Source organism: Trichechus manatus, unplaced genomic scaffold (assembly GCF_000243295.1).
Source record: "Trichechus manatus latirostris isolate Lorelei unplaced genomic scaffold, TriManLat1.0 scaffold00026, whole genome shotgun sequence".
NCBI classification, from domain to species: Eukaryota; Metazoa; Chordata; class Mammalia; order Sirenia; family Trichechidae; genus Trichechus; species Trichechus manatus.
Genome location: NW_004443962.1, coordinates 11,714,743 through 11,729,130, shown reverse-complemented (window position 1 = coordinate 11,729,130; position 14,388 = coordinate 11,714,743). Strand labels below are relative to the sequence as shown.

The 14,388-nt window shown below is 35.3% G+C and overlaps 1 protein-coding gene across 2 annotated transcripts in view; it reads left to right on the top strand.

Annotated features, from left to right (window-relative positions):
* The window catches only part of STXBP5L (syntaxin binding protein 5L), a 399,309-nt gene that overhangs the window by 264,866 nt on the left and 120,055 nt on the right, over window positions 1-14,388 (top strand). The window contains exons 18-19 of one of the 2 annotated variants that reach the window (XM_004373644.3): window positions 3,431-3,582; window positions 5,366-5,437. In XM_004373644.3, the coding sequence (XP_004373701.1) occupies window positions 3,431-3,582; window positions 5,366-5,437 (224 nt within the window). The remainder of the gene's footprint in view (window positions 1-3,430; window positions 3,583-5,365; window positions 5,438-14,388) is intronic. The other variant, XM_004373645.2, reaches the window with a different exon arrangement.

The window sequence follows — 14,388 nt, the reverse complement described above, 5'->3', positions numbered from 1 at the left end:
GTGGTGAAGTCACTTCTGAGGTTCACTGTTCAGCTGGGGATTGGACAGCCCCATAAAACAAAATGGGACTAACGAGGCACAGCAGTCCAGGGACAAGGACTAGAAGGCAGAAGGGGACAGGAAAGCTGGTGATGGGGAACCCAAGGTTGAGTAACGACAGTGTTGACCTGTAGTGGGGTTGTTAACCATTGTCATAGGGCAACATGTGTACTGACTGTTTAATGAGAAACTTTTGTTCTATAAACCTTTATCTAAAGTGAGAATAGCAGCACAACTGGAAGAACGTAATCGATGTCACTGAACTGTGCATGTAGAAATTTTGAAACAGTGTGTCTTTGGTTATGTATATTTTCACCAAAAAAAAAAAAAAAAGGTAGAGAAGGGAGAGGGTTGACATGTCATGGGGTTGTCAACCAATGTCATAAAACAATATGTGTACTGACTGTTTAATGAGAAACTATTTGTTCTGTAAACCTTCACCTAAAACACAATTAAGAAAAAACAATGTAGTCTTTACCTTCTTTGAATTTATAATCTACATTATGAGAAGTTTATGTGAAGGCTATAGAAGAATACAAACAATAAAATAAGTATTTATATATCAAGGATGATGAGGGGAAAAAAAAAAAACCATTACCATCGAGTTGATTCTGACTCATAGTTGGGTTTAATTCTAACATGTTTCTATTTTTTCCCTTTGTTTTGTTTTTGTAGCGTCTGTCCTTTTTCCTTTTTTTAGAATTGCATGTCTTTTAATGATTCTATTTGATCTCATTTTTGGCTATTATACCTCTCTAATTTCTTTTTTTTTTACTATATGTTCTAGGTTTTACTATATATACTTTAAGCAGTTTTAATATTCTAGTATGCTAATTCCATCATCTATTTCATTTCTGCGTATGTTTTTATTAGTATATTTTTTCCTCTTATAGTGTGTCATGTTTTTCTGATTTTTTATATGCCTGCTACTTTTTGTATACTGTACATTGTAGATTTTACATATTTTGTTGGATTCCTTTAAATAGTGTTGGATTTTTTTTTTTTTTCCTGGAAGGCAGTTAAGTTCCCTGGAATGGTAATCTTTAAGCTTTTTTAGGGTGGGTCCCAAACAACCTTTGGTGTATGGCTAATTAGCTCCCACTACTGAAGTTATGGTGGCACAGTAGTTAAGAGTTTGGCTGCTAACCAAAAGGTCAGTAATTCAAATCGACCAGCCACTCCTGAAGTTATAACATTCTGAGGCTTCTACCTGCTATTCCATATATTAGGAGAACTCTACAGTCTGGCTGGTGGGAACATGAAATATTCTTAGCCTGTGTAAGCTCTAGGAATTGTTCTGTCTATTCTTTTTTGGTAGTTCTTTTCAAGCCTCAGGTAGTTTCTTCACATGAATGTGTAGATTAGTATACAGCCAAAATCTCAAGGGGACCGTTCTGCAAGTATCTGGTGTACCCTCTTGATAAAGCTCTCTCTTCTCTAGTATTTTAGCTGTTTTTGCAGCCTTGGACTCTGATCTCTGTTTCCTCAACTTAACGTGACTACTAATCTCTCTTTGGCTTTTACTTTCCTATGTTTTGGCCTGGGAAATCTCTCCAATCAGTAAGCTAGAATATTTGTAGGGTTTACTTTGTTTATCATCCTTTTCTCAGGGATCCCATCCTATGCTGCCTCTTGACCAATGTCTGAAAACTGTTGTTTAATAAATTTTGTCCAGTTTTTCAGTTGTTTAAGGTAGGAGATTAAATCCAGATACCTTTCTGACTTTACAACAACCATTCCCTGACTTCTCCAACCCTAAGTCATAACTTTCCAGTAATATTATTTTTAATTCAAAGAAAAAAAGTATTATTTATGATTGCTGTAATACATTCTAGTTGTATTTAGCAACTTCATCATGTTTGTAAGCAGAAGTAATTAACTATATTTTAACATAAAATATTTAAGGATGTTAACTTGCTACAATATATAATATGTATAATATTGCGTTCACTTATAATATTCTTTTTGTATAGAAAAATTTCAAAGGACTTTCCTAACTGTTTTGTGATTTGATGCTCATAAAAGCCTGGTGAACTAGATAAGTCTGGTATTGTTCTCATTACTTAGGTAGAGAAACTAAGACCTATCAGGATTTATTAATTTTTCTCAAAGGTTATGTCACATAACCTATAAATAATAAGGATGGCAATAGAACCTAGATCTGACTTTTATAACAATGCTTTTTCCATTTCCCACGGTCTGTTTTACTGGAATATATACAACTCTACGTGACATAGCAAAATATCTAGTATGGTAGAGTTTTTTTTTTAACTTGTATGGAAGACAGTGTGGTGAAATGGAAAGAACTGCATTGAGAGTAAGCAGATAATTTGTTAGGCAGATTTAATCCAAGTAATAAAACAGTGTGGAATTTATATTTAAAAAAACAAAGAAACAAACAGTTGCTGTCAAGTCTATTCCAATTCATAGTGACCCTATAGGACAGTATAGAACTGCCTCCCATGGTTTCCAAGGCTGTAAATCTTTTCGGAGCAGACTGTCACATCTTCCTCCCACAGAGCAGCTGGTGAGTTCGAACCATCAACATTTTGTTTACCAACCAAGCGTTTAACCACTGCACCACCCGAGCTCCTTTGGAACTTAAATAAAATAAGCAAAGTAAAGTTTTGCTTAAGAGTCTTACGATGTTTAGCTTTGGAAGCAAAATCCACAGACTTAAACAATTGTTTCGCTAAAGGACATGTTATAAATGGAGAAAAAAAGAGTTAGTGTATGCCTAATGGGTAAGGGAACCAAAATGCCTGCTTAGGAGAGCTCTCTGTTTTAATTTCTCAGGAGATTTACTTAAGGTATTAATTAAAAGGTATTTGTCTTTTAACAAATAAGATAAAATGAAGAGAAAAAAGATTGAGAAAACCTAAATTTTTCATAAAAGTTATATTTCTGCTTATATAGACTACAGTGTTAAAAACTTGGATATATGAAATTAATTTTTATCAAGAAATTTCATGTTAAATATATACCCTCTACCTGAGAAGGATTTAGAATTAATTTGGAGTCTAATAATTATAGTTTTTGTGAAAAAGGCATCTACTTACATACCTAAGCATTTTTGTCTATTAAAGAGTGACATATCTTGACCTGTCTCCTCCTTGCATAACAAAAAGATTTTGTGTGATTCATCTGTAAAAAATTAAGTTAAAGAGCAGATTGGATAATCACTGCTTACTGATAAAATGTGATTGCAGGTTATCCCTGTTTGCAGTCACAGCTTTATACAAGGTCAAGGCATCCTCCCTGACTTTACAACCATTGCCTGACCTCTGCAATGCTAAGGCATTCCTTTCCAATGTTCTTATTTTTATTTCAAAGATGAAAATAATCATGGTTGCTGTGATACATTCTAATTGAATATTTTTTTCTCTCTCAGAGTTGCATTTGGGAACTGCAGTGGGTTGGCTGTGGTGGATTTTATTCAGAAAACAGTACTGTTAAGCATGGGAACCATTGACCTGTACAGATCAAGTGACCTATACCAACGACAACCACGATCTCCTAGAAAAAATAAGCAGTTCATTGCAGGTAGGAGATACAACGAGATGGTTATGAAGAGCTTGGTTAGTTCCTCTATTTTCTTACCTTTGGATTTCTCATCTTTCTTTTCTCTGATGCTATTAAAATGCATGGCAATCTATAAGTCAACATAATTTACAGTACTGTGCAAGTAAAATGAATTAGGCGGGAACAGTGAAAAGACAAGCCAGCTGTTTAAACTTCAATCTGTTGTTGAAGTTAGGAAGCATCTCAAGTTTCTTAAAAGTCAGTTCCTAAGAAGTGACAAAAATAAAAAATTATTGCTATGAAAAAATGATATTTTTCTTGGCAGGACCAATAAGTTGACTCATTTAGCTGTAAAAGAATGAAAGACTTTCTATATAACCCCAAACTTATGCAAAATGATTTACAGTTTTACTGACGTTTCAGTAAATATCCAAAATCTGGTTTTGTAAACACTGCCAAAATTTTGTGTACGTTCTGTCAACTGACGGATTCTAACTGGTAAAAAATTTAGTTGAGCTGAAAGATTTGCAGGTGAAAATACACATTATGTGCAATTTTAGACAGTTCTTTTTAAATTTTCAGTTTATTTATTTAAAACAATCAGTTGAATACTGAAGCCTTTATTAAATGTACCTATGCAAAAAATATTTTAAAATAAAAAGAATACATGATGGTAGGTGTTATTTTCCAATAGCAGGTGTGCCGAATTTAACATTTGAATATAATAACAAATGAGGTTCCCTCTTGGACTAATGAAAAATTACTTGTTATACTTTCTCTTTTTTTGTTAACCTTCCTCAAACCTTTCTGAGTTGCTAGTTTAGACTTTTCAGTGACATAAAAACTCTCCTTCAGAACCTAGTATTTCTTTGTTTTTTGTTAGGAATTTCAGTTATCGAAAAAAGTCATACTTTTAACAACATTTTAGGAGCACTGGAAATTTCAAATTCTATAGTTTTGACCTCTACCACTATTGACTTTTGAAGTCAGAATAAAATAATTTTTATATGCTGTGTACCACAAGGTTTCCTCATGATTGGGGAAGAGAAGTTTGATTTTTGAAAATTCATGGACTCTGGGGTAAGAAGATGTAATGGGTTACTAGGCAGTGTTTGCATGCTGAAAGCAGCAATTTAATCAGAAAAGCTTTTGATCTTGTGACAACATCTGAGTTGCTTGCTGGATATACCCAGTGGGTGACAAAGTGTGCATTCTGACAAAGGCAATACAACTGTTACTTAATTTAATTTAAACTTTTGGAGCCTCTACAATTATGACTAGAACTTAGAATTTTGATGAATTTAAAATCAGAAAAAACTGTGATGACACTGTGAATGTTTCAGTTTGTATTTAGTGCATAGGAGGACTACAATGAATACTCTCTTTACATACCGTATGGCCTACTTTAGCCTTGTAAAGGCTAAAGTCTCTAAGCTTTCTTTTTAATTGCTGAAGGATAAAGGACAATCACTTCGATATTATTAATGAGGCAATTTATATACATTATTTACAAGCCAGATAAGTTTATGACATAAAGCATATACTGAGAAATATGCAATGTATTTTATGACATTTGATTAAATAAAATTACTACAACATTCTCATCATTCATCTATCACCTCCTATTTTCTAATTGATTTATTTTCTTAATATCTCCTCTTTAATCTGATTACCAAAATTTGCTCCAATTTCTTCATCTTGGCTGTTCTAGATTCTGGTATGATATCACTTCCTTTCACTTTAGACTATTTTTCTCTCTTTTCTCTGCCTGCTGCTGATGCTGATGTTCTGGCATGTTCCAAAGACAACTTTTGCATGCGTGGCCTGTCTAACTTTTATCCTGATTTAACGAAACGGATCCGTACTTCCTATCAGAGTAAGTTCTATAAAGGTTAGGCAAATAGCTTTTTTTAAATCATAATGCTTGTGTGAAGTCCATACGTCTGTGCTCAGTAATGTGTTTTTTTAAAACACATTCACCATGCATGCAATTTTTTGTTTTGTTATGGAAATGCAAACTGATAATTTTAATAAAAATTATTATACAAATACTTCAAATTATTATTGTCATGTACCAAATTACTCATACTCTTTGTTTCAGTATTTATTTCAGACCATGCATACCATGTTTTATTAGTCCAAGAGTCAATGTCTTTTGTTATGAGGAGGAAAAGCCATGGTATCCTTGTAAATAATACATGCAATATACCAGGATCAATAATAACTGAATGTTTTTTTGGAAGTGTTGTGTCTTTGGCCATTTTATAAACTTATCCTAGCCAGGGCCACAATATTTGCTTCTTTCAAGGAATTGGTTTTCTTGGAGGTAATTAAGTATTCCTAGTTTCTGATGCTTTTCATTAAAATTGAATACGCATACATTTCCAAAGTGATTTTAGGTACCAAACACTGTGAAGTGGGTGAATTAAGATCACAAATAAAAGAGTGGATAACATTAACATTTACCACGTAGTAAATAAAAATCTGAAGATGACGGCTGAAGTCAGCAATTCTAAAAACTGGTGCAGAAAGTGTGGGGCATGAAGGTGTGACTGGAAGTGCAGATGATACTAGTGATGTTATGGGTGAATATTTATTGTCAGGGAAAGATTTACAGTATGTTTATCAATATGTTATGTAAAGAAAGCAGGTTACTGAACAATATATACAAGATGGCCTCATATTTGTATAACCTACACACATATATACTTGTATGTTGTTTGTAACCTTAATTCTTCAAAAATCATCAGCTTGTAGGTACATGGAATCACATCAGTTATAAAAACCTAAAACTTTCCTGGTATGTCCCCTTAGCTACAGGAAATCAGTCCTTGAAAAATCCTTAAAAAATTTTAGGAGTACCCAGAGGATGACTTATTTGTGCTCATAAATATTCTCTAGTTTTCTACTCTAGCAGAGTACCCCATTTTGGGGTGCTTCCCACTGCCTCTGCTCCTGGTGCCTTGTGTGAGAACATTGATATCCATGCTGCCCCTAAAACAGCAGCTTATTAGGTACTATAATAATATTTTATGACATGTGAAAATTATACAAAATTCAAATTTTATTTTCTGTAAGAAGTTTTATTGGGACACAGCCATACTTATTCATTTACATATCATCTATGGCTGCTTTCACACTGTAATGGCAGAGTTGAGTGGTTGCAACAGAAACTGTATGGCCCACAAAGCCTAAAATATTTACTATCTGACTCTACAGAAAAAGTTTACTGGTCCTTGCCTTATACCATTCTTTCACACCCACCCCCTGTATCACATAGCATTTCAGGAAATAAAGGATTTTATGTAAATTGGCTCCAAGTGGTTTAATACACGTACTCAAGTTTAGCTTTTTCAGGGCAAAATCTCCTACATTGTGTGTGTGTGTGCACGCGTGTGTGTGTGTTTCTGTGTGTGTGTCTGTGCGTATCCCTCTATACATACAGAAAAACATTCTGGAATATAGGATTGTGTATTTTTTACAATTTTTTTTTCTTTTAGCCTTAATATGTTTTCTGATTTTTCTATAATAAACCTATAATGCTTTTATAATAAGAAGCGAGAAATTGAGAAAGTGAGGACTGACGATAAGGAGCAGAAGCAGGCTCTTAGTTCATCAGAATTCTACGGTACCAACCATGACGTAAAGGTTGAAGAATTCTAAGAAACGTTAATACCTCTGATGCTTCAGTAATCTTACATTGCCTTTTGAATATAAAAAGTAAAGTTTTTAAACTTCAGGGGTCTCTAAAATATAATGCCTATCTATATCTTCAATGAATTTTCTACTACTCTCCTATACAAACACTCCGCTTAAGCCAAATGTATACACCTTACTACCTTTATGATTTACTCATTCCATCCCTCTCTGTAGAAAATTTTTTTTTAACTTGTATGGAAGACAGTGTGGTGAAATGGAAAGAACTGCATTGCCTGCAGTGCCTACAGTTTATGTTTGTAAATAGTAGTATCTGAACCATTTAATGGGCACTTAGCCTAGATTCTTTTGTAAGGTTACTTATTCTTATGCATATTCTCTACCTTCCCAAATGCATGACAAGAATCTCAAGGCCATATCTAAAATTCTTTACATTCTCTACACTCAGTACAAGCCATGAGCTCAGTAAATAAATGACGATGGTAGTTGGTTAGAGCATGTTAGTAGGCTCTTTTCTTTCAAGTGAATAGCCAAAGGACTTTTCAAATTTGACAAATAAGAGCAGAACCAGCTCTGTAGTTACTAGTTCACTGGAATTTTCTAAACAAAGACCTAACGTGTCAATACAGAAGTAAAATTAAGTTCTTAGAAGAATTTAAAGAGATCCTCCACGTCTCTACCAGTGGGCTCCAAGGGAAATCAGGCAAGCCCTGGAATTTGAAATCAGATTTTCTAAGGTCTTTTTTAGATGATCAAGATCATACATTATGAAAAAGGGCTGGTTATTTAATGACTCCAAGGAATATCCCAGAATTTGCCTTTTAAAATAAATTTTATGCAAATTTGGCTTGGGATTTAACTCTTGAATAATATAACCTGGTTACATTTCTATTATTTTATTATAATAGAGACTGTGCAGCTCTTCTTTGAATTATTTCTCAACATTCAGAAAAGCATATTTTCATTGCTCCTGTTTGGGGAAACTGAACTCACTTCCACTGAGTGCTCTATTCTGGGATTGTGCTAGACAATTTGACTCAGTTTGCACATTATATTATTTAATATAAGTTAAGAAAGAACCAGCTAAAGCTTTGGGCTCCCATTTCTGACTAAGAGTAAAATGGACCAGATTATCTAACCCTTTGAGGAGCCCCTGGATGGTACAAATGGTTAAGTGCTGAACTGTTGACCAAAAGTTTGTTGGTTCATACCCACCCAGAGGCACCTCAGAAGTAAGGCCTGGTGATCTGCTTCCAAAAAGTCCAGCCTTGAAAACCCTATGGAATAGAGTTCTACTCTGCACACATGGGGTCACCGTGAAACAGAGTGTGGGGAATAATACCAGACCCTGGAAAGACAGATCAGAAGAATAAAGAAGGAATGAAAGAAAGGGGAAGGTAAGAATCTGAGAGAAGTAACAAAAAGAGACAAATAAATAAATACGTAATAAAATGACTGGAGACAGTCAAGAATCGAAGAAGATTAAGAAAAGGAAGGAATAAGACATAGAAGGGAAGTCTCAAAGGGAAAAAAACAGCAAAATTTTTAATAAACAATAAAAGAGAATAAAATTAATTCATTCAAAAAGTATTTTTGTAGGCACTAGGTATACAGAGCCCTGGTGGCGCAGTGGTTAAGCATTTGGCTGCTAACCAAAAGGTCGGCAGTTCGAATCCACCAACCACTCCTTAGAAACCCTGTGGGGCAGTTCTACTCTGTCCTGTAGGGTTGCCGTGAGTTGGAATCAACCCAATGGCAATGGGTTTTAGGTATACACAGATGAGTGAAACAATTATGGTTTCTCCCCTTAATTTATAACAGCTAATATACAGCTAAAGAAATCCACACATATGCTATTATAATTGAAAAAAAGGTAGCAATGTTATGGTAGACAAATCAAGATGACGTGGAGAAGCTGTACCTATTTTTGTACCTGTTTTTGATAGTATTGTCAAGGAAGGGCCTATCTGAGGAGGAAACATTTAAGTGAAACTTTAAGATAAGAAAGAACAAGATAAAGCTTTGGACTCCCATTCCTGACTGAGAGTAAAAGGGACCAATTTAACCTCCTGCCTGAAAAAAAAAAAAATCAGACAAAATAAATACAACATGGTTTTTAAGATACTGGACATCAGGCAATGAAAAACAGTGACCCTTGACAAATGGGAAATGAAAGAAATGAACCCTACAATTGCACCTGTTTACTGCCTTAGAGTTTCTAGACTACAGCAAAGAGAAGACAAACTCAGGCAGACTCTGAGTTAAGGAGATGGAGCTGAAAGAGCAGGGAAACCAATGCAGCTAGAGTTCTCAGGACAGGTTACTGGAGAAGAGAGCTCTGCACATAGAGAGAATCTCAGAGGTCTACTCCTCGAGCAGGGTACTTATCAGCACATACCCATGACAAAACTACCCATGGACAGGTAGCCAACTGAAAAGATTAAAGGGAGCAATCCCGAACATTCAAAGTGAATAGTGCCTATTCCCAACAGCCAGATTGGAAAAAAACTGTGATTTACATTCACTTCTATTCAACATTGTACTGGAGATTATAGCCAATGCAATCAGGCAAAAAAACGAAATAAAAGCCATCTAGGTTGGAGCCCTGGTGGCACAGTGGTTAAGTGCTCAGCTGCTAACCAAAAGGTTGACAGTTCAAATCCTCCAGCTGCTCCACAGGAGGAAGATGTGGCAGTCTGCTTCCATAAAGATTACAGCCTTGGAAACTCTATGAGACTATTCTACCCTGTCCTATAGGGTCACTATGAGTCAAAATCGACTTGACGGCACACAACAACAATAACAAGTTGGAAAGGAAGAAGTAAAATAGTCTTTTTTCATAGAAATCATAATCATGAAGAAAATCTGATGGAATCCACAAAAAAGATAGTACAACTGGTAAGAGAGTTTAGCAAAGTACATGATAGGTCAATATACAAAAATCAATGTATTTCTCTATTGTATTTCTCTATAACCACAACAAAAAATATGAAATTGAAATTAAAAATACCATTTACAATAGAAGTAAAAATATGATACACCTAGCCATAAAAGAGACAAAAAATGTGAAAGATCTGCACATTGAACATGAGAAAACATTGCTCAGAAAAATTAAAGAAGATCTAAGTAAATGAATAGTTACACCATGTTAATGAGTCAGGAGACTCAATATTATTAAGACGTTAATTCTCTCCAAATTGATTTATAGTTTCAGTGCAATCCCAACAAAAATCTCAGCAGCCTTTTTTTGTAGAAATTGACAAAATGATTCTAAAGTTCATGTAGAACTACAGAAGATTTAGAGTGCCAAAACAGCTTTGAAAAAGAGAACTACACTTGAGGACTAACCCTATCTAATTTCAAGACTTATTAGAAAGCTGTAGTTATCAAAACAGTTTTGTACTGGCCCAAACGTAGACAAATAGCTCAATGGAACTAAATAGAGACCCCAGAACTTAAAAGCCTGTAAGCGGCCATCTAAGATACTCCACTGGTCTCATCCCTTCAGGAGCAACGGAGAATGAAGAGAACAGGATACAAGGAAAAGATTAGTCCAAAGGACTAATTGTCCACAGCTACCAAGGCCTCCACCAGACTGAGTCCAGTACAGCTAGATGGTGCCCGGCTACCACCACTGACTGCTCTGACTGGGATCACAGCAGAGAGTTCTGGACAGAGCTGGACAAGGATGTAAAGCATAATTCTAACCCACAAAAAAAGACCAGATTTACTGGCCTAAAGGAGACTGGAGAAGCCCTGAGAGTGTGGCCCCTAGACACCCTTTTAGCTCAGTGGTGAAGTTACCTCCAAGGTTCACTGTTCAGCCTGGGAGTGGACAGCCCCGTAAAACCAAATGAGATTAACGAGGTACAGGAGTCCAGTGACAAGGACCAGAAAGCAGAAGGGGACAAGGAAGCTGGTGATAGGGAACCCAAGGTTGAGTAAGGATATTGTTGATGAGTTGTGAGATTGTTAACCATTGTCACAGGGCAACATTTGTAGTAACTGTTAAATGAGAAACTATTTTGTTCTGTAAGCCTTCATCTAAAGTGAGAATAACAGCACAATTTGAAGAGCGTAGTCAGTGTCACTGAGCTGTGCATGTAGAAATTTTTGAAATGGTGTATCTTTGGCTATGTGTATTTTCACCAAAAAAAAAAAAGGTTGAGAAGTTAGAGGGTTGATATGTTCTGGGGTTGTTAACCAATGTCATAAAACAACATGTGTACTTCTGTTTCATGAGAAACTATTTGTTCTATAAGCCTTCACCTGAAGTACAATAAATAAATAGAGACCCCAGAAACAGACCCACACATATATGGACAACTGATTTTTGACAACAGTGAAAAGGCAATTCAGTGGAAAAAGAATAGTGTTTTCTACAAATAGTGCTTGAACAATTAGATATCCTTGTGTAAAAAAAAAAGAACTTTGATCCAGACTTTGCACCAGATACAAAAAAAACAAAACAATTAACTCACTATTAGATCATGAGCCTAAATTTAAAACCTAAAACTACAAATCTAGAAGAAAACAAGAGAAGCTCTTTGTTATCTTGGGTTAGAAAAAGATTTCTTAGGTAAGACACCAAAAACATGCTCCATTTAAAAAAATGGATAAATGGACTTCTTCAAAAGTGGAAACTTCTGATTTTCAGAAGACACTGTAATTAGAATGAAAAGTTAAAGCACAGAGTAGGAGAAAATATTTGTAAAGCTTATATCTGATAAAGGATTTGTATCTAGAATACATAAAAAATTCTCAAAATGCAATAAGAAGAAAACAACCCAATAAAAATTGGGCAAAGAATTTGAATTGATCATTAGAACAAAAGAATATATACAGGTGACAAAAGTATAAAAAGATAATATTTAGTATGAAGGAAATACAAATTAAAACTACAATGAGCTCTCACTACACATCTATTAGAATGGCTAAAATTAAAAAGATTGATCCTACCAAGTGTTGGCAAGGATGTGGAGGAAATAGAACTCCCCTACACTACTGGTATACAATGTACAATGATATAATCATTTGGCAAGTTCCTAGAGTTAAACATACACTTACCATATGATCCAGCCATTTCACTCCTAGTTATTTATCATAGACAAATGAAAGCACATATCCACACAAAGACATTCACAGCTGGTCTATTTGTAATAGTCAAAATTGGAAACAACCCAAATGTCCATCATACATATATATATAAGTAAAAAAATTCTGGTATTTCCACACTGGTATATTACTCAGCGATGAAAAGGAATGGTCTATTAATAAAGGAGCCCTGGTGGCACTCTGCTGCTAACTGAAAGGTCGGCGGTTTGAACCCACCAGCTGCTCAATGGGAGAGATGTGACAGTCTGCTTCCGTAAAGATTTACAGCCTTAGAAACCCTATGGGGCAGATCTGCTCTGTCCTACAGGGTTGCTATGAGTCTGATTCAACTCAACAGCAGTGGGTTTGATTTGGTTTGGTTTTTGTTATTGATACAAGCTACCAAAAAAAAAAAAAAAAAAATCCATTACCATCAAGTCAATTCCAACTCATAGCAACCCTCTAGGACAAAATAGAATTGCCCCATAGGGTTTCCAAGGAATAGGTGGTGGATTCGAACTGTCAGTCTCTTGGCTAGCAGCCCAGCACCACAAATCTCAAAATAATTATACTGAGTAAAAGAAACCAGACAAAAAAGGGTATATACTATGATTCCATTTATTTAAAATACTAGCAAATGAAAACTAACATATAGTGACTGAGAGCAGATTACTTGTTGCCTGGGAATATGAAGTGGTACGTATGGGAAAAGGCAGGAGAACACAAGGCAACTCTTGGGTGTGATGGATATGTTTATATCTTGATTGTGGTGATAGTTTCACAGATGTATACATATGTCAAAATTTATCAAACGTTGTGTGCTGTTGAGTCAATTGCAACTTATAGCAAACCACCAACCTTTCGGTTAGCAGCCGAGCACCTAACCATCATGCCACCAGGGCTACATGTATACTTCATAAATATGTGCAGTTTATTTTATGTCAGTTAAGCCTCAATAAAACTCTTTAAACAATAGTCACAGAAAGAGTAGGAATCAGTGCATTTCAAGAAGAGTAAACAGCTTATCAAGTTCTAAAGAGGTAAAGTACTTAACTATCTTCTAAAAATAGGAAAATGGCTAAGGAGGCTGGAATGTAGTGAGTGAGAGGGAAAGTGAGTTAAGATTTAGTTGTATAGATGAGCAGCAAGATCATACAAACTTCTGTAGGAATTATAAGAAATTCAGTTTGTTAGTTTTTTTAAGCAGGGGAATTGTTATGCTTTGATTTATGTCCTTAAAATATCATCCACATTGCTGTGTGAAGAAAATATTGCCCTGATAACAAAAATAAAAAAAAAATGAGAGAGAAAGAAAATAAAAGGAAAGTAAGCCAGTATACCTACCAGTTAGAAGGCCAGTATTGAACTAGAGGCAAGAAATGAAGATATCTTTGACTAGAGCGATAACAATGCTGTTGGAGAGAAGTGGCTGGATTCAAGAATCATTAGCACTTACAGAGTTATTATTTAATTCAATGTGGGAAATCAAAGAGTGGAATCAAAGATTATTCCCTTAATCAAAGATTTTTCCCATAATCAAAGCCACTGATATTATTTATAAAGATAAAGAATCTTGAGTGGAGGGGAGTGGTGGGAAATAAAGAGTTTAGTTTTAGACATGTTAAATTTTGGTATGACTGTCTTATAGTAGAAATGTCAAGTGGACCAATAAACAAATCTGAATATCAGAACAGAGCTCTAGGGTTGTAATTTGAGAGTCTTTAATATATTGATGGTATGTAACGGCATGAAATTACTTACAGGGTTGGGAGGGACATGGAAGAGGGGGGATGATGACTGGGAGAGGGAATTGAAGGGGGTAGAGTCATCATAACTTGGGTGTCATGGTTTGAGTTATGTCCCCCCAAAAAAGTGTGTATCAGTTTGGCTAGGCCATGATTCCTGGTACTGTGTGATTTTCCTGTATGTTGTAAACCTGCCTCTACGATGTTAATGAGGGAGGATGGGTGGCAGTTGTGTTAGTAAGGCAGGACCTGATCTACAAGACTGGATTGTGTCCTGAGGCAGTCTCTTGAGATATAAAAGACAGAAGTGAGCAGTGAGACAGGGGGACCT